Here is a 16,822-nt window from a genome sequence, read left to right as displayed (position 1 = left end):
ACTGCGAGTTGCAAAATCATGATACAAAGGGTAATGTTTCTCGCAACCAGTTCTACTTTTTGCAATTGCCAACGCAATAAAAAAAATGCATTTTCAGTTGCAAAAAGGGATGTTGTGCACGATTTTTTTTTTGAAACTCGCAACGCAACTCGCCCTGCATTTCCATGACGCTCTTACAAATCAGGTAGCATTTATACTGTTCATCGTAGTACATTGGAGGATCAGTCAACCCCAGGCTTGAGAATTCTTTGGGGGGAGGGGTGGGGTATATATATTTTTTTGGGTGGGGTGAGGTATGCACAGGTGGCCAGCAAGTTGCTTTTCTACAATCAGCACACATTTGATGTTCAGAGAGCGCCTCGCGCACAATTTAGTTCTCGCATGCGTGTTCGATGAATGGCGTTACACAAGGAATTGGAAAATAGGCAAAATGGCAAATTTCTTTAGAAGGATTTTTCTGAACGATAAAAATCGCTTAAAAGCAGGGGATTTGGTGCTCAACGCGGGAAAGCGAAAGAAGAGGTCCAAAATCTTGACGGGTAACATCTGACAAGTGACATTTTGGTTAGCAATCAAAGCGCCTGCGATTACCTAGACAGCGGCTTCCTGTGCCCGAGGGGTTCTGGGTCTACCCATAAGTCATTGTTCAATTTTCGCGCCTTGGAGTGGTAGTTCAGGCCGGTAGTTCAGGTTCGACTTCCCTGGATGAATTGAGTGTAGCGTTTCTGTTAGAAAAAGAGGACATCTTTTATTTAAATACCAATGGAAGAGGCGTTAATATAGGTGGGTATGTTTAAAATGAAAATCCCGAATTTGTTTGGAGGTGCAAGAAGACCTAAAACTCTGTATTGCTTTCGACTTTATCGTGGCAACACGCATACTTGGAACGGAGCAACTGCAGAATACCCGTCCACAAAGAGTTAACAATGAGACTTCACACCTCGATTTCTATAGGACGAGGCAGTAAATACAAGGAAAATGCAAATAAGTGGACGGGTATTCTGCAGTTTAGCCCTTGGAACTAACTCTTTCATTAACTTATAAGTTTTTCTGAAGCGAATGTTGTAATAGGCTGCTTTTAGGCTTTTTAAAATAAACATCAATCTTTCTTTAAAACCATGAAATAGAGTTCAAAGCAAAAGACTAAAGGAACCCGTATCTAAACTACCAGCGGTATTGCCACATGGGGACGTCGCAAGGTTGCTTCTTGATGCGTCCATTTTGGATTGGGATCGATTTGTCCACGAGTCTCCGACTGGCTTGCCCTTATATTTCTTGTGTTTATATTCTTACAATATCTGGTTACAAAGAATAGTCCAGTAATGAATTATATCTTTGGAAGGCAACAAGAGCAAAGAACGTGATTATTGAGGTGCATTGTACTCTCAACATGGCCTCAACGGCCATACTCAAGAAGGCTAGAAACTGTGGTAAGTTCTTTTGGCTCTTATATCCATACCGGGCTTGAATTTGGATGCAAGTAAATATGCTCGCCGACACTACTTTTATTCCAGTTGGTTCTCACTTAGCTCGGTTGCAATCTAAAGAAAAAGATGCAGTTTACCTTTATATCCAGCAAAATAAATTCACAGTATTTAAGAAGATAAATTTTTTTGTGAACCCTTATCCATTATAGTTTCAAAGTTTGGGGATTCTGTCGATTTGACTCGGCGAAATTGTTATATTGACATCCATTCCCTGAGTGTAGGTTTTTGTCCAGGGGTGGTACCTTTTATAGTTTTCGAGTAAAGTGAGTTTTAGTGAACTTCGAAAAATGCCCATAACTCATCGAGTTTTTATCCGAAAAAAATTCTTTTCACTCATCTGCAATGAGTTTAAACAGTCTGGCCCACCCTCTTCAATTAAAGGTTATTTATTTAAGTACATTTATCTTTTTTAGGGAAATGGCTACGGCTAGTCATTTTACCTGGAATCCTCTGTAACACATGGTAAAACATGGAATAGCTTGTTACTCAGTTGAATGGTGACTCCCTTGCAATGCTTGTGATCTTCCAGGGCAGGTAACGATTATATTATATGGATTTGTGAATGATTTGAGGAAATGGCTACAAGAACTTTTTTTTTTTGCTACTGTGCATGTGGGGGTACCACAAGAGTGAATGCTTGACCATGGGGTTGGCTGGAATAAGTTGAATATACTTAGACTGTGGTTGTTATAAAGCTCTACCTTAGAATAACTTATTTATAAATAAGAAAATATCTAAATAATCAAAAGATTTGATATTTGTTAAACGATTCTTACCTATTTGCTTCTAAAACTTGAACACAAGTTTATGTCATTCAACTTTAAGTCAAGTTATTGATTGAAAACGTGGTTGCATTTTCTGCCGAATCACGCAAGCCCATGTTAACACGCTCTTATTCGAGGCTAGGTTTTTCGCCTGTATTTGATTCCTTTTAACGTGAAATCAATTTGCAACAGTTTCAGAGCTTTATTGAGGTTCTCTGTGAGGTCAAACATATCTAAGTTATTATTTCATACAAAGATTCCCCCCGAGAATTTATTGAATGCAATTTTGCCCTTTTTTATTATTATACAAATAACATATGTACAACTGAAATGTTGATCTTCAAAGGTGCCATTTTGTGCAATCTGGAGAATCTGAAGGCCCAAAATTGTATTCCATTTGAGTGGCAGATCTAGGATTTAAAAAGGGGGGGGGGCGACTTTTTTGGTACAGTTTCTGTTGCAATTTTTTTTTTTAATGTAAAGGAATAATATACTAAATAAGTGCACATATTTTTTAGGGGGGGCTGACGAAGTCTAACACTAAAAAAAAAAAACTAAATAGACATTTAAATAGGTAAAGTAATGTGCATCTTTATCCGTTAACAATTTGCATTGCTTTATTTTTTTTCCCAAAAATGCTGAACCTTATCATGGAAGGTATTCCCGAATTTTAACAACATCTTCTTTATCAGTAACTGTTTGGATGGAAACATCAGCTACCTCTTTTGGGATGCGTACAGGAAGGGTGGCTTCTGTGGAATTGTGAAAGGCATGTCAAACTTGTCTCCTTGAAAGTTTCTTTCAATTCTTTTGGCTGAGCCATGTTTGAACTTCTTGTGTCACAGGGGACTCCATCTTTGGACTCCACAATGCTTGATATGAAGCATTACTTCCAGTATATCATTCTGTTAGTTCCTTATGTGGCGATTCTTTAAAATTTTGAGTGCACTGGCACCTGTTTCAGGCCATGCGTTGTTGCCCCTCTAACCTATAAAAACTATTTAAAATTATCTATTTGACTTAGTAGGGATAAAAGTATTGATATATTGCTTAGTGTGAATAGCAGGACGCTGGAATTGGTGCTGCTTGACATTAACTTGTCTTGTTCTTCTGAAGCAAAAGATGGTATAGCTGTTTACATGGGTCACATATAATGGATTCAAATATCTTATAACATAGTTCAGTACGTCTGTCATGAGATATAAATGATAACGTGCGCCTCTGGAACTGTATGTGTTTCTTGGTGTTAATTTGCATCTTCAAAAGAACAGCGAACAGCTTTTTTTCTTTTTTCAATACCAATTATACAAGCCGTTATATAAATGCGTTAAAGTCATACTCTAGAGAAGCAAACTTTTCTAGAAACTACAGTAATTGGGCCATGGTATGACTACGTGGGCTTAAACTCTATTGGTCAGCGGTCTTGTGACAAAGAACTTTGTTCATGGCTGGGTATCATGCCATCATGTTGTGATGAGTAAACATTGTTGCAGACCAACTTGTAGTTGACAGTAAATGCTGATCTTTGTAAATTATTTGTGTCTTTTTTGCCTGAGTTTAACTTTTGTCATTATTAGTCCTCCTCCTCTTGGTCTTTTTCACTGGGTTTGCACTTTATTCTCTGCTAACTTTTGTTTTTTTAATATAATTTAACCTAGAGATCTGCCAGTTTTTTACCTCGTTTTCTTGAGTGAACTCCATTACCAGGCGACTCTTATTCCTATTATAATAATTTATTACATTTATATTGCACAATTATCAATATATAAAAATTTTCAATTGCGCATTACATCAAGTAAAAAATAAAACTAATGCCAAACTATGATAAAACTATGAATAATATAATTGAAATAGAGCTATGATAAAAATATAAGCAAAAAATAAATAAGTTATAAATTAAATGCTTCTTTATGTCTCAAGTGCTTTTTTTAAACTATGGTTCTTTGTCTTCATCAAGCTACGCAAATGGTTCCTCAGCCCATGCCACCACATTTCTTTATATATATATATATATATAGAATTTGTGCATCTTACTATTTCTAGAAGACTATTCCAATGACGGGGCGCAGCGACTGGAAATGCCAATCGCCGTAAGAATTTGTTTACTTGATGGTGCATCTAAGGGTCATGTTGTTATTTGATCTCAGACTATGAGTTCTATTGTTTAAAACGTTTATAAAATCCTTAAGGTGGAATGAGACCTTTAGAATTGATATTTTTCAATTTAGTTGCAATTAAATTAATATCACTGTAGTATTATATTACTAAGATTGTTTAATGGTATTTTATCTACTATCAGTTGCTATGGTAAGCAGCCAATGCCCCTTAAAGATCATTTTAATAGCCCCACGCCAATGGTTCTAGCTCTTGAACCACTAAAGAGAAGACTCTGAAATAAAACAAAATATGTTCTACATAGTTAGACCTGTGTTATAGACTAAAAAAATATCAAGATTATTATTATGATATTATCAATTATATTGATCATTTGAAGTTACCGTATAACCAGTTCAAGTTCATAAATAAAATCCTATATAAAAACCAAAATAATTAAAAGTTTCAAATTTTTTTTAGTCTATAACATAAAACAACTATTTGGGAGTTATTGCAGCAAATTTTACTTCAGTCAGTGCTATAGTTTTTGAAAGAGAACTGTTGGAACTTTTGGTGGTATCCCTGTGTTTATATTCCGTTTATAGATCCTGTCCCTATCTATAGCAGTACATCCCTCCTTTGTGTATCGTGCTGCCTCAATGTGGACTCCCTCCAAGAGCTTTATCACTGTTTGTGAGCCAATGTTGAAGTGGGCAATGGCATCATACAAACCAAGCTCGAGGGTGTCCCTTCCTACATACACTTCTTTGCCAAATCATGCTGTTGAGACACTCATTTTGATTTTGTGTCTTACCATGTAGACATTTAAGCAGAAGTTCATCATAACTTGGCTTTATCTTGTGGATAATGGAAGAGGGTAATCCAACACCATGCTTATATAAATGTCTTGTTCCATTAGCCACAGCCTGCTGGTACTTCCACCAGCTTTTTGTTCCTTCGGGGCAGCAGTTGTGGAGATTTTGATCCTTGTTGGAGGCACAGTGCATGAGACTCACAATTATGGCATTTTTCATGCCCTCCAAATTGCCAACATTTGATCGTATGGCAATGCCATAATAGTTTTGAAGTCTATCTATCATGGCATCAGTTAACTTTCCTCTTCCTCCTAGTCCGGGCGTTTCCTTTTTGAGTTTTCGCAGAGCAGTTCCAACTCTTTTCTCCACGTGGTCAATACACTCCTTTTTCTCAACACGAACCCATCATCTTCATATGTTGTCCACTGTCTGCTTGAAGCTTTTACTATTGCCATCACCATATAGTTCAGAGTATCTAAATTTCTGAGTGTCCTGAGACCGACTAAACATTCGCTCCATTCCCTCAGACTCCATAGAGGGGGAAGACCCCTTGTAATTTGATTTACAGTTATTGTGGTCTGCCCTCCACAAAGCATACTCTTCACTGTCTTTCTCTAAATTGCCATGTACCTGACATTGTTTACAATTCAAGGTGAGGGCTTCTGCATCGAGCACCTTGCCGCTGGAGATTGAAATGGCTGTTACACACCCATTACTAGAGGAAAACCCCCTCTTCTGCCATGTTCCATCACAGAAAACTCCACAATTCATATTTGTTCCAGGCTCTATACCCTCCTTCAAATGCAATTCTTGCCCAGCTTCCAGCATTGAATCCTTGGCAATGTTCTTTAAAACTTTTGTTATTGTTCTTGAACTTTTGCCATAATCTCTAGCAGTAGGGGGTGGAGGCATGTTCATATATGTGCAGAACTTTTTTGCACCACTGTGTCCTTTCCCTATTGAGCGCATAGAATAAAGAAGTCTTCGATTAACTTCAAAGCTCTTGGTCTGCTTTTTTGAAGTAAAAAATTCATTCTTCCAACCGCAGTTGTTACACAGAAGCCTTAGATGTGAAGCACATCCCATTCCGCCTGTGTGGTTTTCCATTAGACAAAGACTGTGGTGGCCACATTCGGCACATTTGAGCAGTGAAAACGCGTCACATAGCACTAAGGTGCAGGATTGCGGATTATCAAAATATCATGATTGTTTATCATTCATTTGATAATTGATAATTTGATATTTCAATGATTTTTGGGTGATAAATGTGAAATATCGAAATGTCATTATCAATTGGATTATCATGGTAGTTGACCCCCAAAAAGGAATTTCAAATCTCAAATTATCACTTTCATTGTCATTAATAAGAGAAGCAGGTAGATTGAAAAATCTAAATATCACTATCAATAAATAGAAATTAGCAGGATAAAGTGATATTCCAAAATAGCAAGTTATCATGGTATTAATATCAAATCATTTTATTATTATTATCAATGTTGAACAAAATAACATAAACAGTAAGCGAATGATATATCATGATATCATTTTTTTTTACTTGACCAACGACACACTAAAAATGATATTATCATGATATTATCATGATATATCATGATAATATCATTTTTTGTTTTACTTGACCAATGGCACACTAAGATTGATAGTATGATATATCATGATAATAAATTTTTTCGTGTTTACGTTACAAATGGCAGACTAAAAATGAAAACATATCTTTTATTTCAGCGATTTTCGTGTGCTTTGGATAATAATAAAAAGCTTTGTTTTGCGGTGCGTGTTAGTTTATGCGAGGACAAAACAGCGAAAGAAAGGTGCATTTTGAAATTCATCCTGGTAGTTTTTTTTTAACTTTACGGTTCACATCATTTTTCACCTTTTTAGCTCTTTCTCAAGGTCTCTGTTGAAGCTGTTGTTGACAAGCCAAAATGTTACGCTTGTATTGGGTCATTTTTCTAGTGACCTTGAAGTAATTGTCCAGACGACGAAAGCCCTGTTCGCACAACTCAGTGTTGACACCTCGAATCTTGGAAAATTTTTGTCTGTACCATGTCAGTTATGATACTTTAGTTCAGACTTTTCCCATAAGGGCATAAGAATTTATGTGTTGTTTACACATTTTTTTTGGATTTCCTGGGGAAGAATAATGTTTGAACACTTATTTCAACAGTTTATCCTAAAAATAAATGGCTTTTCTTATACAGTACTCACATAGCTTCGTTCTACTCATCACCAGTCAGCATTAGCTTCGTTCTACTCATCACCAGTCAGAATTGTATAATAGCAATATTTATTTTAGAAAGTTTCCATTTATATATATTAGTAGCTTCGTTCTGCTTATGTTTTTTTAAGACTTGACACTCAAATAAGAAAAAAGTTACTTTCATTAAATATTCTGATAATATCATGATATATCACTTTATCATGGGCCTTGGAAGAAATTGTGCCTCATTAAATATTCTTATAATATCATGATAGATCACTATATCATGGGCCTTGGAAGAAATTGTGCCTCATTAAATATGCTTATAATATCATGATATATCACTATATCATGGGACTTGTAAAAATGTCCCTCATTAAATATTCTGATAAAATCATGATATATCACTATATCATGGCCTTAGAAGAATATGTACCTCATTAAATATTCTGATAATATCTTGATATATCACTATAGGGCCTTAAATACAACAAACATGTAAAGAGATATCATGATATATCAGTGGCGTAGCCAGAATTTTTCCTTGGGTGGGGGGGGGGGGGGGGGTGATTTGTCAAGATATAGGTTTACAAAGACTTCATACTACTTTCTTAATTTTAACCCAGACAATCTCACATCCTGATACGAGGCACATTCTGATACGAATCAAACATATACTTCATTCCTTTACAAATGGAGTTTCACTAGTTATAATATCAATTAACTGAGAAGTAATACACATGTTGGATCATGTTCCAATGAAAGTTAGGGTAGCAAGATGCCTCCCTGGTTAGAACATGCTACTTGTCTCCAGATAAAATGTCTGCAATCAAAAGGCGACGAGGATGGCGCGTGGCGAAAGTATCAATGATGGCATCTACATCCAGAGATCTGTTATAATGGACGCTAATCAAGGCCAGTGAAGATTCTCTTTCTGTGCTCATGGTGTTTCGTAGGTATGTCTTAAGGCGCTTCATTGTACTGAACGATCTCTCACTCTCAGCTGAAGTGACAGAGAGGGTGCAGAGGATTCGCAGTAGCACATGTACGTTTGGGTAGAACTCTGCATCACAGTTTTTCAGTGCGTCGACTGCGCTTCTAGGAATAGATTCCTCTTCTACTCTCGTTCATTCACTGCGCCAATGGACAAGCTCTACATCGAGTACATCAGGGCTTACAAGGTCATCTGTGTAGAATTTAACGGCCTCTTCCAAGTCGCAGCCATTGGTAGCCACCAGAACCTCCGGTACCAAGGAGATCAGCTTTGATACATTCATCTGGTCGGCACTGAAGAATTTATCCATTTCTGTCGACAGGTGGTCGACAAGAGGAATGCCCAGGGATCTCTTGTAATATTCACACGGGGACGAGGAGGGGGTATTTTGCCGGTGTTGTTGTATTCGTGCAATGCGCGGCATGGAGGGTACAATGTCAAAATCCTTCCCTAAGTCCACAGATGACTCCTACCACTTTACGAACAAGACATCGATATCGCGCCTCAGAGCTTGAAGATCTTCCTTTACAGAGCTCACTTGAGAGTAAGCCCTGTAAATGTCGCTTGCGCGCTTCTGCAGTTGGATGTTTAGTGGCTTCACAACTGAGAGGCATTTCATCACAGTGATCATCGTGATTGTAAACGCAAACTTGGACATGGCGGACAGAAGGCCATTGGCTCTTGTGCGGCTCTCCTGGTCCCAGCTCCAACTTCCGTACTTATCTAAGTACTGACGCTCGTTTATCATCACTTCTAGGGTTTTCAAAACTGCCGGGAAGAGGCTGTAGAATACCTCATAAGCTTCGTAGCGTTCCACCCAGCGTGTGCGGCAAAGGCTTATTAGTGTTGTCTTCTTTGATTCGGGGCATACATCTTTAATGACATTGACGAGTAGATCGTGTCGTTTTGGGGAATACTTGAAAAAAACAGCAGGTTTCATTCAGCGTGCCAATCATATTAGGAATCATTGGAAGATCACAAGAATGGACTATTACAAGATTCAAGCAGTGTGCATTGCAGTGAGTGTACACTGCCTTGGGGCTCTTCTGTTTGACGAGGGCTTGAGCTCCGCGCGCCAGCGATGACATGTTAGCAGCGCGGTCATATGCCTGCCCACGGCAGTTCTTGATATCCAGTGACCATTTTTCCAGGGCATCCAAGATCGCTGTAGACACAGCTTGGCCTGTCGTTCTCTTGCATTCAACACAAAACCAAGAAACGTCTCCTGAATCAGGCACTTCGTGTCGACAAAGACAGATCGACAACTGCTCCAAGTTTGAAACATCACTCGCCTTATCAGCAATTACTTATTATTTTATTATAATTTACTAATTATTTTACTATTGTTTCTTCGATCCTCTCAAGTTTCGCTAGTATGTTATATACCATTGTCCATATATCTTTAGTCCCGTTTTGTTTTGTTTGTGCTTACCTGTTTGTTGATCTTTCTTTCATACTTCTTAAGCTCTCGGTCTCCCAATCACAAAAAAAAGAAAAGCAATGTCCTAGAATATCTTGGAATCCTCTTCTCCTCAAAACATTTGTCGCCTCAGTGGTGCATTTCTGCAGTCATTTGAAGAAGGACATCCTGATATTCTTTCGTGTCGCTGATTTCTAGCTTGTTAGAAGAGTACATGTTCATTGTGCTGAAGAACCCAGTCACCTCGTCAAAAAGCACATATATATTTGTCAATCCTCCCTCTGGAACTGAGCATAATCTCCAGAAACTGGCTCCACACGAAGAATATCCAATTTTTCTGCAGTTACCCTTGCAAGCAAAGCTCGTCCCGAACCTTGAACAACAGTAAACTCATCCTTGCACTTTTGTCGTCCTTCACTTGGTGAACTTTCCTGCTGTTTTTTTTATAACAAAGATACTATAACACACAGGATAGTGACCACCAACACCACATTCACGTCAGCATTGGGTCCTAGCTGGATGTCCCAATTTGTTACAGTTAAAACAGGCTCTTTTTCTTGTTTCCTCTCCACTTTCCACGGGAATTGATAGAATTGACACTTCCTTTGTCATGCTATTTCATGTTTATAGACTTCATTAGAATCTCAACAGATTCCCGTGCTCTTGCAATGCCCTGAATGTTTTTCATTCATTGTTGCGTTTGACTTTTTAAGAAATTTCCCCCTCAGCCTTGAGTTGGAACATTTTTCTATGATCTGATCATGAATCGCCTCATCTGTATCCGGGAACTCACAGGTTATTAGCATACGTAGCCTCTATCTGCTGGTGTGCGTCGGACCTTGTGGTCTGCACCGACAGTTGATTAATTAATAAAACCTTTAAAAGAAAAAGTCGACAACAACGTAGATTTATGTTTAGAACGATATTTCGGCAGGCCAATACCTGCCTTCTTCAGGTTATAAATGAGTTACAATGGCATGTTATAGCTAGTATATGTACAAACTTCATTGATGATTAACTAACAAAAGGTAAAAATAGTAATTGTGTAAAGAGTGACTTATGGAAGATGGTAAATAGGGTGGTGTGGATTACTAAGTAGCTTAACGGTTTCTTCACGCCGGTTGAGGCCACCAGGTTCAAGAGTGCCAGCGCGAGCTATCAGTGTGGCTTCTCTTGCTTTGCGGATGGAGTCGCGGTTATTTCTTATTTTTTCAATAGGTATGAGCTCTATGTCAGAAGCGGAGTGGTTAGGTTTTAGGAAGTGTTCAGCGGCGTGGGTTGGTATGGATCGAGATTGGGAGTCTACAGTTCTGCGGTGGTCATTAAAGCGTTCTTTTAATTTGCGTTTAGTTTCCCCAATATATTGAAGGTTACAGCGGTTACATTAAATCATATAAATCACGTTTTTAGTATTGCAGGTTATGTGGGAGGTTATAGGTCGTGTTTCACCTGTTGAGAAAAATGTGTAGCTTGTAAGGCCATCGGTTCTAATATAGGGGCATGTTAGGCAGTTTTTTCCGCAACGGAAAGCACCGGGAGGTTGGTTGGTGGGAGAGCGGTCGGAAGGTAGCTTTGCTTTAACGAGGATGTCGCGGAGGTTAGGTGAGCGGCGAAAGGCGACAAGAGGGGGCTCAATGAAAACCTTATGGCATCGCTTAGACGAGAGTAGAAGGTTGTAGTTTCTACGGATTATGTTGTTGATGTTAGGTAGTGTAGGGTAATAGGTAGTGACAAAGGGGATGCGGCGGGGGTTTTTGTGGTTGTTATTATTAGGGCGTAGGGCATCAATGCGGGAAATGTTAGCAACGCGTAGGATTTGTCTCTTGAGAAAAGCGGGTTTATAGCCACGCTTGAGGAGGTAGTTGGTGAGTTCATTGCAGCGGTTATTAAAGCTTTCTTCTGTAGAACAAATGCGGCGAATACGGAGGGCGAGGCTATAGGGGATGGCCTTTTTGGTGTGATGAGGATGGCAAGATGAAAAAAGGTGTTGGTGTTTGTCAGTAGGTTTGGAGTAGAGGTCAGTTTCGATTTTACTATTAAACTATATTACTAGGGAGACATTAACGTCAAGAAAAGGTACATTGTTATAGGAGTGGGAGCTTGTAAATTTAATGGTGGGATGTAGATTGTTAAGATAATCTACAAAAGCGTTCAATTTGTCTAGACCCTCAGTCCGTACAACAAAAATATCGTCGATGTATCTTAACCACGTATGGGGTTTGTAAGGGGCGTCACGCAAAGCGTTAGTTTCAAATAGACCAAGAAAGAGACAGGCGAAAGAGGGTGCCATGCGTGTGCCCATTGCGGTGCCATGCTTCTGGAGGTAGTGTTTGTCATTAAAGGAGAAGTGGTTCATTTGGAGGATCATGCGGATTAAATCACAAATAGTGCCAGCAGGGATGGGGTTAGTGTTACATGTGCGAAGGAAGTGGTGACAAGCGTTGATGCCATCATTTTGTGGAATATTAGTATAGAGGCTAGAGACGTCGAGTGTGACCAGGAGAGAGTCTGTTGGTAGGTTGCTGAGTGTTAATAAAATGTTTAAGTGGTTAGTGTCTTTAACGTATGATGGAAGTTTACTTACTAATGGCTGGAGGTAGTAGTCTACAAATTCTGAGATGCGTTCGGTGGGGTGGGAGTTAGAGGAAATAATAGGGCGTCCAGAATTACCATTTTTATGTATTTTAGGGAGTATGTAAAACCGTCCAGGTTTAGAGTCTTTGGGTGTGAGGTAGGATTTAGTGTCCTGATTAATTATTCCGTCCGTGTGCATTCGGTTGATGTAAGTTGTGACTCGTTTTTGTATGTCATTAGTAATGTCGGCATCTAATTGTGTGTCATTAAGTTGTCTATTACATTCATTAATATACCAGTCTTTGTCCATTACGACTGTGCCGGATCCTTTGTCTGCGAGTTTGATTATGATGTCTTGTCTTTGGTTGAGTTGTGTTAAAGCGTGACGTTCACCAGGTGTGATGTTAGAGCGAGTCTTGTTAAGTGTAGAGTTTTGTATCTGTAGTTTGACAGAATTAAGGAAGGTGTCGAGTGAGTTATCCCTGCCTGAGGAGGGAGTCCAACTGCTTTTGTTACGGAAAGGGTTAAATGAGCTGTCAAAAGAGAGAGTATCATCATCATTGGGTTTGTCTTCATTAAAGAAATATTCAGCTAGTCGCATCCTACGATTGAAATCATATATATCAGCGTTGACTTGAGACCAGTCGATTTTGCGTGGTGTAGGGCAAAAGGTAAGGCCGCGAGCAAGAACAGAAGTTTCGTCGGGCAATAGAGAAGTGCTGGAGATGTTTATTACCGATGTGCTGTCAAGAGTAACAACGGAGTTGTTTTTACGTCGTCTTCGTCTACGGCGGCGTCGGCGCTGAGGTGCTGGTGTCGCAACCGGTGGTGGGTTAGTATTAGGAGCGGCTTGGGGAGTAATAGTAGACGTATTATTGTTGTCGGGATTAGGGAGATTACGGCGAGAATATTTGTTATTGCGACGGTTTTCTAAGAGCAATTTAAGCGAGAGAGCCATGGAATCTAGTTTGCGACAGTAAAATATGTAAGCGTTGTTAGTACATGACCTTTCTAATAATGTTCTGTGATGGAGGAGTTCCTGAGATGATGCGGCGATCTTTCTATTGCACTCTCTTGTTAACAATTTTAGGTGCTTGGTAGCGGAATTGCGTGAGATGAAGTACCATTGTCTGTTTAAGTTCCTATCGTGTGATCTTATTGGTGGTCGGGGCAGAATGGGTTGAGGTAGAAGGTTGTGCACTCTATATAAGGTGAAGTTGATGAGGTGGTGCTGGAAGCGGACAAGTTTCAGCTGGATTTTTTTGGTCTTGTTGAATAGCGGAGTTAATGGGTAAATCAGTTAAAGGTTGAGGGTCACTTGGGTCCATGAACATGTTTGTGACAGGTCCAGGGTTGGTTTCTATATCCATCGATTTAGCGATAAGGATTGGTAACACGAACAGCATGAAAATGGCGGGACGATTGTGTAACGTACATTTCAAGTTGGTTGGACTGCGTTGGCGAGTGGAGATATTCTTAGGTTTCGAGCGTGCCATATGGCGACCAGGGAATGAGCCAATGTGTACTCTGTAGGCATTGATGTCGATGCCCATGTTGAAGTCTTGCAAACAGAAGCCGGATCTCAATGTGATGAGGATGGCAAGATGAAAAAAGAAGGTGTTGGTGTTTGTCAGTAGGTTTGGAGTAGAGGTCAGTTTCGATTTTACTATTAACAAGGGAGACATTAACGTCAAGAAAAGGTACATTGTTATAGGAGTGGGAGCTTGTAAATTTAATGGTGGGATGTAGATGGGGGATTACAGTCACATTCTCATCAAATTAAGGGCGATTTTGAATAAGCTCTATGGCATGGATTTACTGTGTCAACTGAAGTGAAAATAGTATATCTATATTGCCCATAGTACCTGGATGGGAATTGATTGGGTTAATGGATAATTTATTCAAAATACAGCTAATTATTAACCGTTTACCTAGAACTATGAAATACTAAGTATCTGGACGCCAACATTTCTCTTGGGTGCAGTATTTTGCTTTCTTACAATTAAACCACATGAAAGCATGCACAATAGGCATTACCACAGGATGAGTGGAATGGAATTTTGGAACCATTAATATATTTGCTCTGAGAATGATCTGATTGAGTTAATTATTAACTTTCTTACAAAAAATTGTTAATTTGAAAATCTTCAAAACAAAATCACTCATCCTGTAGGTTACTATATCATAAGCAAATGCTGAAAAATTGAGGAAGAAATTTTAAAAGCTGTTCAAGATATAAATGTTGGCAGTTGACCTTTCGTTAAATCTGCAGTTTTACAGAAATTACTTTTAAAGTCTATAAAGTTGTTTTTCAGTACAATAGACAACATTTGGGATAATTTCCCTCTATTTTCTAGTACTTTGCTTTCATTTGGCTATTTGGCTAGACAGAACCACTGAATAAAATAGAAAAGAAGTCCCTAAAATGATCCAGCACCATAAGTAAGGCCTTCAGCCTCTTTCCTGTCCTCCTCAATTCTCACTGCTACTTTTTTGGTCGCACTCCTGAACCTTTTGTACTGTTCCGTTGACCTGGCCTCTGCCTTCTGGACCCTCAAGGAGTCTCTCCTGCTGCTGGCTTTCATGGGGGAGCTACCTGGTGGAATGCCAGCCAGAGACATCACCTGATGCTTTGCAGTAGCACCTGCGCTGAACTGGAGGGCAGCCGACACAACTGCCATCTCCACTCTGCCCCTTCCAAACCACTTGTGCTTAGGGCACCTGCTCCACACCAATGAGTTTATTGACTCATTTGAGTTTTGGGTGTACCCACCCAAGCAGCGTCTCAGTAGGTTCTCCTCCGACAGCCTGTCATATATGGGCTCAAGGTGGGCGCAGAAGACAGGGTCAAGATGGTGGCTTTTGGGGGCAACCTCACGCCCAGTGGTTTTGAAGGAGCACCATGAATTCTCAGGGCAAAACTTGTGTCTCTCCTTACTAGGAAGCTTACAGCTGTGGTAAAGCCCAGCTTTTATCTCCCTTTTCATGGCTTTCACTGCTTTCGATTTTTCATCTGCACTTAAAATACCTTTCTTGACATTGTTGCGAATGGCCTTCCCATAATAGTTTTGCAACTTCTGAATTGTTTTTGTTGTTAGGCGGACACCTCTACCTCCAACAGGCTTCCCATCTGGCAGCTTTCCTCTTTTTTCTTGTACAGTTCGTAGTGCCTTTCCCATTCTCTTTGAGACATGGTTGATACAGTCCAGCTTCTCTACACGTCTGCATCCCGTACTACCAACGGTATGCTCATCCTCAGATTTCTTGTATTCCTCTGAATCCCTCCATTCTTTGTACTCTTTTGAGGATTTGTAAAGACTATGATGAGTCTTACAACTGTCACATACCCCATAAGTGTCCCATATCTCATTAAACGCTTTGGAGTCCGCATCCGATACCATGTACCTGTACTCTAGATCGAGGATCTTGCTTCTCTCCCATATCTGCTTAGCGCAAGCAGTCTCCATACTAGGGCTGGACCCCTCATAATCTCCAGGGCAATCATGAGTTGCCCTCCACTCCTCATATTCTGCTTCAGAGAGATTTCTCAATTTAAGCTTGCAAGCATTGCACGATTTTGATACAATTGAATAGTCAATGACTTTGCCTGTATCTGCGGATATAGCAAACCCGACTCCATGGTTTGAAGTGAAACCCCTCTTGGCCCATGTGCCATCAAAACTGACAGCAGTAGGGGTTTTAGTGTTTTCTATGTCAGATTGCTGCAGTTCTTTTCGATTATCTTCAAGCATTTCCTGAACAGCCACCCGCTGCTGCTTCAAAAGCTCATGTTCATGGGTAGCCCAGGCTGTGACATTGACAGGGGGAGGCATGTCAAATATCTCACAGATAGCTTTGATACCCTCCCTGCCAAGGCCAACTTCACTTGCAGCAAAAACAGCTCTTCGATTGACATCCTTGGCTTGTACTGTCCTCGGCACTTGATCGCACAAATCGTGCTTTCCAGTGCTGAGAAATTCTCTCATATCACAGCCATCGCACGTGGCGTAGATGCTGCTGCAGAGGCCATAGCGTTTACTGGTGTCTTCGATCAAAGTAACCGCCCCTAAAGGGAGAATTAAAAATAGTATTAAACGTTAGTATGTGTTTATATCTCCATGCGGTATACAGTATACACATAAATCCATAGGGCTTATAATATAGCACAGAAATAACCAACCAGGCTCTAAAAAGAAATTATAATTTTACCTTCACACATTCCAAGCCGGCGATGGATTCTTTGAGCTAGGTCATTGAGGCTGTCCACAAACGGGTATCCTTTTGCCGGTATAAATGCCTCTTCTTCAATGCAGTCTTCCTCTGAATCCATATTAACGGAAAGTTTCTTTTTAGACGCTGATTTGGGACGATTCTCGAAGGTTTGATCTTCTTGTTCGCCAACATCAGCGTCGTGTACGAACGTGATCTCGGTCACAGGATTCGAGGGCTTTTTCTT

General features: G+C 39.8%; 1 protein-coding gene and 1 long non-coding RNA gene across 2 annotated transcripts; one reads left to right on the top strand and one right to left on the bottom strand.

Moving 5' to 3' along the window:
- The first annotated feature begins 303 nt into the window (after positions 1–303).
- Positions 304–4,642, top strand: LOC116618210. The gene is made up of 2 exons (XR_004296089.2): positions 304–783; positions 1,343–4,642. It is a non-coding gene; the product is annotated as an uncharacterized LOC116618210 (long non-coding RNA).
- Positions 4,643–14,155: 9,513 nt separating this feature from the next.
- On the bottom strand, positions 14,156–16,629 carry LOC116619153. Its single transcript, XM_048733037.1, has one exon. The coding sequence runs from the start codon at positions 16,350–16,352 to the stop codon at positions 14,787–14,789; it is 1,566 nt and encodes a 521-aa protein (XP_048588994.1). The 5' UTR covers positions 16,353–16,629; the 3' UTR covers positions 14,156–14,786.
- Positions 16,630–16,822: the final 193 nt, after the last annotated feature.

Source organism: Nematostella vectensis, chromosome 1 (assembly GCF_932526225.1).
Source record: "Nematostella vectensis chromosome 1, jaNemVect1.1, whole genome shotgun sequence".
Classification (NCBI taxonomy): Eukaryota; Metazoa; Cnidaria; class Anthozoa; order Actiniaria; family Edwardsiidae; genus Nematostella; species Nematostella vectensis.
Note: the sequence above shows the minus strand (reverse complement) of the source record. Positions and strands in the feature narration are given on the sequence as shown.

Excerpts from the sequence above, each read along its gene's own strand:
- LOC116619153 (XM_048733037.1), bottom strand. The coding sequence starts at position 16,352 with ATGAGAGAATTTCTCAGCACTGGAAAGCACGATTTGTGCGATCAAGTG.